This window comes from Borostomias antarcticus (genome assembly GCF_949987555.1).
Source record: "Borostomias antarcticus genome assembly, chromosome: 11".
Classification (NCBI taxonomy): Eukaryota; Metazoa; Chordata; class Actinopteri; order Stomiiformes; family Stomiidae; genus Borostomias; species Borostomias antarcticus.
In genome coordinates, this window is record NC_140244.1 from 17773829 (window position 1) to 17779962 (window position 6134).

The following is a 6134-nucleotide window of genomic DNA, read 5'->3' on the forward strand; positions in this document are numbered from 1 at the left end:
TACCCCTAACCTACCACCATCTACCCCTAACCTACCACCATCTACCGCTAACCTACCATCTACCCCTAACCTACCACCATCTACCCCTAACCTACCACCATCTACCACTTACTACCACCATCTACCCCTAACCTACCATCTACCGCTAATCTACCACCATCTACCGCTAACCTACCACCATCTACCCCTAACCTACCACCATCTACCACTAACCTACCACCATCTACCCCTTACCTACCACCATCTACCGCTAACCTACCATCTACCCCTAACCTACCACCATCTACCACTAACTACCACCATCTACCCCTAACCTACCACCATCTACCGCTAATCTACCATCTCCCGCTAACCTACCTAATCGGCTGACAGTTTATTGATAGCATCTACAAATCATTAGGAACCAATTCTAATAGGTCAACTGTTTATTGATAGTAGGGTATGTATAAATCATCTATAGAAGCCAATTCTAATAGGTCAACAGTTTATTGATAGCAGGGTATGTATAAATCATCTGTAGGAACCAATTCTAATAGGTTGCCACGTATTACAGATAATCAGTTAGAGCTTGAGAATCTGCCCGAAGCGTATTTTAAATAAAGAGCCAGCAGTAGCAGAGGTAGCAGTCAGTCATTTTACTGGTATTATTGCATGTCGCTTTGATACAAAGGGGGCAACAAAACGAACTGCAAAACCAAACAAAGGTAAAACATCTTCAACCTAGCAATAAAAATAATACACAAGTCAAAGACGACATGAATCACTTAAATCAAATAACATCTCTTTTTTATACAGACACGATTATGACCACATTCAGTTTCCTGTTTAACTATGTTGGCACGTTGAACGCTGAGGCAATCGTGGCACTAAGTCATAGAAACAGGAAGTGATGAATAAACGGTAGTAGCGATCTGATATGGGTTCATCCTACGGCGTGGCCCGTCTCTCAAGACATACAATCATTAGCCTACTGTCACCATCATGGACAGAGAGAGAGACGGAGACAATGTGATTCAGGGACAGAGAGAGAGAGACCAGTGTGATTCAGTGACAGAGAGAGAGACCAGTGTGATTCAGGGACAGAGAGAGATGGAGACAGTGTGATTCAGAGAGAGAGAGAGACCAGTGTGATTCAGGGACAGAGAGAGAGACCAGTGTGATTCAGTTACAGAGAGAGAGACAGTGCGATTCAGGGACAGAGAAAGAGAGACGGAGACAGTGTGATTAAGTTCACAGAGTGAGACTGAGACAGTGTGATTCAGTGACAGAGACAGTGATTCAGTGACAGAGAAAGAGAGAGACGGTGTGATTCATTGACAGAGAGACAGTGTGATTCAGTGACAGAGAGAGAGAGACAGACAGTGTGATTCAGTGATAGAGAGAGAGAGAGAGACGGTGTGATTCAGTGACAGAGAGAGAGAGACCAGTGTGATTCAGTGACCAGTCCTGCTCCTCCATTCTCCAGCTCTCTGCTCAGAGCGCTGCTGCACTCCCACACACAGTCTGTAGCACTGGGATGCAGTGTAGGCAAGGCACGCACACACACACACACACACACACACACACTGCCGACACACACATTCAAAAGAGACAAGTGTACACTCGGAGAGGAGGGCAGAGAATTGTGAGGCGCCTCCGTGTGGAGCTCAGTGCTGCTGGTACAGACAGACATCACTCCCCCAGCCTCTAGCCGACAACAGGGGGTCAAAATAGGTTTAAACAACTTAAAACATCCAAGCGTGCGGAGGACTCAAAACATACATACTGAATAAATTCTAAGTTAATGGGGGAAAAAAACATTATTAAAATGGAGACTAATCTAGCACGTTTCATAACTGTACTTCATAAGGGAGAAGGTACATCCTGGTTTGCTATAGGGAAAGGTAGTTTCTTCGACCCCAGATTTAGACCGAGAACTACAAATATGTCCGTGTCGAGCAGAGCCTCTAGCCCGTCCTCCCTGCACACTTGTTAGGATCTGAAAGGGAAAGCTCAGCTCCCTGATTGGCTGGGTAAAACGCCAACTTCATCGTCCATTTCCTGTTTCAGTTCTAGAGAAATCGCATGTAGGGCGGGAAGTCTAGGGGCTTGACAGGACAGAGCTCAAAGTTCCAACATTTTATTTCATACATCCTTGATCTTCTTCTTCCTCCTCCTCCTCCCTGATTCTGTGTGGCTCCGAAGGGAGCCTGGCGCGGCTCGCTGGCGCCCCCTGCTGGCGGGGGCGGGTGGGGTCACACAGCGGAGCAGCAGCGGTTCTGGAACAGCTGCTCGATGACGGACTCGTCAGCCAGCGTGGACACGTCGCCCAGGTCGCGCTCGTTACACGCGATCTTACGCAGCACGCGTCGCATGATCTTCCCTGAGAGACAAACAGGCAGTTTGTTACTCAGTGGTACTGCGTGCGTGCGTGTGTGTTGCTGTGTGTTGCTGTGTGTTGCTGTGTGCTGCTGTGTGTTGCTGTGTGCTGCTGTGTGTTGCTGTGTGCACGTGGTACTTCTACTCTCCTCCTCTTCTGCTATCTGCTTGTTATTGATCCAGATTGGTACTCGGATGGGTGGATGGATGGTTGGGTGGAAGACAGCTTACTGACCTGATCTGGTCTTAGGCAGACCCGGGGCGTTTTGGATGTAGTCTGGCGTAGCGATGGCTCCAATCTTGTCTCTCACTGTCTCACACACACACACACACACACACACACAGTTAGAACTTGTCCAAAACCCGAAAGATAGACCCTTACACACCCCATTGCTAATCTCCAAACTTTCTCTCTTTCTCTCTCTCTCACTCACACACACACACTAACACACACACACATAATCACACACACACACAGGGCTTAAAGCAGGAAAAAATCATGTGCCTGAATTTTTTTTTTTAGAGAGCGGGGGGGGAGGGGGGGGGGGGGTGGTGTAAAGCAATTGTAGCCTATATCAATATATCTTATTATTTCAGCTGCCACCCCTAGACTGGCAGTGGACGCTTAAATAAAGCAAATGTAGGCTATAGTTTTTAAGTTTCAGGTTGGAGTAACCTAGACAATGTGATATCTCTATACAAGAGGAACTAAAAGATGCTATTAAGATGGAAAAAGTGGCATTGGTGCCATCACAATTCAATTAAAATGTAGTCTACTTCTCTTTGTTCCTAGGAACAGGAGGCTAGTCTAATAAATCATCATTAAAGACTTTTTTTTAAATGAGTGTTTTTACTTGGTTCTCCGCATCACCCACAGCCTACACAAAACTGCAGGTAGGCTAAATGCAAGCCAGCGCATTGTCTACGACTGTAAATGCACAAGTCGTAAAGGCTCAAGCAGCTGTCATTCTGCAATTTTTCCTATGATATCGGGGAAAGCCAAAAAGGGTTTGTTGGTTGTAAAAAGTGTTCTGAAGAAGCTCTCACTGTTCGCGCCCTGCAGATTATTTTTTAATTGGCACACTGAAGTTCGATATAGAATCTTAACGTCCATATGCCTTTTTCCAAGTGAATTGATCGGTCAGCGGGCAGTGCTTCATACGTTTTGATCCTTAATCTGGAACTTAACCTGCCCCAGTGCAGGTTAGCTCGGCAGCATAAATTACCGTGTCGATATAGCACGGTGAAAAGTGAACCACCTTCGTGGTACGGATAAACCAGCCTTGAACCTGAAGTTATCGCACTGACCCCGTAATCCTGTTTCATAGTACAGGGCCCTGGCATCCATCCTCCTGAGCTAGCTGCTAGCCAACGTCAGAGATTTTATATAGAGAATATTTGCTAATGTCAACTCGGAGCTTCCTCGAGTGTCGCGCGTTGTCTAACCTGACTGAATGAGTGTTTAAGGCCCGCCCTACTCTGCCTCTGATTGGCTAGAACTCCTTCGTTACCTTGAGTAATGCGATTATAACATTGGTAGTTGGAACTATCCCTTCGCTTCGCTTTGCTTTAAAACGACGGGAAAAAAAAAAATCCTGCACCAGAATATTCCTGCGCCGGAATTCCGGCACCGTGCCGGAGAGCTTTAAGCCCTGCACACATACATACGCGCGCACACACACACACACACACACACGCACACACACACACACACACACACACACACACACACACACACGCACACACACACACCCACTCTTGCGAGCGTTCCCAGCCCCACAAACACACCCTGTTTCCGTAGCTGCGCCTCCAGGGCGGGGCTGAAGGCGAGCCCATCGTTGAGCGTGACGAAGCAGTAGAGGCTCTCTCCTTTGACGGGGTGGGGCTTGGCCACCACCGCCGCCTCCGCCACCGCCTCGTGCTCCACCAGCGCCGACTCCACCTCCGCCGTGCTCAGCAGATGGCCTGGGACGCACACACACACCGAAGAAAACACACACACGCACACACACCGAAGAAAACACACACACACACCGAAGAAAAGACACACAACGAAGAAAACACACACACACCGAAGAAAACACACACACACACCGAAGAAAACACATACACACACCGAAGAAAACACACACACAACGAAGAAAACACACACACACCGAAGAAAACACACACACACACACACAAAGAAAACACAGAGGAAGAGACGGACAAACACGCACGCACACAGACAGCCAGACGATCACACAGACACACACAAACAAGGACACAACGCTGCCGTTATTGATACGCCTTTACTTATCGAATATGTGACCGCCGTTGATACATCATCTCACAGGAAGTGGATCATGACCGGGAGTCGTGCTGAGACAGCGAGGGCGGAGCAGAGAGCAGTCGGGTCGTCTCACCTGAGACGTTCAGCATGTCGTCGATCCTCCCTGTGATCCAGTAGTAGCCGTCCTTGTCTCTACGGCAGCCTGACAGACACAACATAACAACAACGTCAGGGCTGTTTCCGTGGCAAAGGTTCACACAGAACACTGTTTGCAACACAGCATAGTTCAGAAAATGTAACGGAGGTGACCTGGTTGCAACTACACAGTTTAAAGCCCACGGTATACTTCCAAGAGCTTTTTTTTTTTTGGGCCTGTTAATTTTTCTCTAAAGGAACGCTAGTTGTATGCGTACGCGTAGTTAAAAGCAAGGATACCGAGGGCTTATGGTTTGTACTCTGCCGTCCATGCAAGTTTGTGGTCTATAATAACATGTAATCTCATGTAATTGTATGTGCTTGTGACTGCTGCCTGCAGTATCAGCTGCACCACCGCTCCCAAACTCAAGAGGCAGTAGAGCACTGTTAAATTTCCCCTAGTTGTTCATGCAGACCTTTCGGAGCAGAGAACGCAAGCCTGTTTGTCTAGTGTAGGATGGTGGCAACCCCCCAGCTGTTAAAACATGTAGACTGCAGAAAATGTCTCCACTCAGAAGACAACACCATATTGTGTCAGTGGTCTGTAATTGTTCTGGAACAAGCCTTGTGTTTGGTTGTGTTTAAACTTGGGATGGATCATTAAAAGTCATTTTTTTAAGTCGTTTTATGCTGTGTTCATTGTCATAGGTTGAAGTTAGAAAATATAACCAGGAAGTCCATCTACAAGCCGATATGAATCCACCAATGTGTGTGCTTGCTCCCTGTGGGAGAAACGCTGCTGCTGCCACACTATGGAAATACACGGAGGTGGTGGGCAGGCCTGTGGTTGGAGGTGACGTGAGACCAAGGTCGCTGGTTCCAGATCGGGCCAGGCACACACAGTTGGTGTACAACTCCTCATACTTTTTTAAAGGTGTGCCACCACCACGCCTGGGGCAACCAATCAGATGAGACGTCTTGTACGGTCTCCATGCTCGTTTGTTCTCACCGTCTCCAGTGACGTAGTAGCCAGGGAATTTCTTAAAGTAGGTGGTCTCAAACCTCTGCTGGTTCCCATAGATGGTCCTCATTACCCCTGGCCAGGGCTGCTTAAAGACCTGGGGGGAGAGAGAACGGGGGGAGGAGGGGAGGGGGAGAGAGAGGGAGAGAAGTCTAAATACCTTTTATTTTTTTAAGGTCACTTTCATACCTGAATTTGTTCCGATTCAGGGAATAATATGTCACAATAGCCTTATTTCCACTGTCGTGCCGAACTGATACCGTGCTCAAACCGAGCCACTCCAGACCCGTAGGAACGGTTACAGTGTCTGTTTCCACCTCTCGGGCTGTTGCGTTCCACGGAATGTTG

General features: G+C 47.8%; 1 protein-coding gene across 4 annotated transcripts in view; it reads right to left on the reverse strand.

Moving 5' to 3' along the window:
* Nucleotides 1-504: 504 nt before the first annotated feature.
* acss2 (acyl-CoA synthetase short chain family member 2) overlaps nt 505-6134 on the reverse strand; it is a 26942-nt gene continuing 21312 nt past the window's right edge. For all 4 annotated transcript variants that reach the window (XM_084445660.1, XM_084445659.1, XM_084445662.1 and 1 more), the window contains 5 exons: nt 5775-5883; nt 4764-4832; nt 4147-4323; nt 2594-2668; nt 505-2362 (listed from right to left, as the gene is read on the reverse strand). In XM_084445660.1, coding sequence (XP_084301786.1) covers nt 2235-2362; nt 2594-2668; nt 4147-4323; nt 4764-4832; nt 5775-5883 — 558 coding nt within the window. In that variant the 3' untranslated portion in view covers nt 505-2234. The remainder of the gene's footprint in view (nt 2363-2593; nt 2669-4146; nt 4324-4763; nt 4833-5774; nt 5884-6134) is intronic.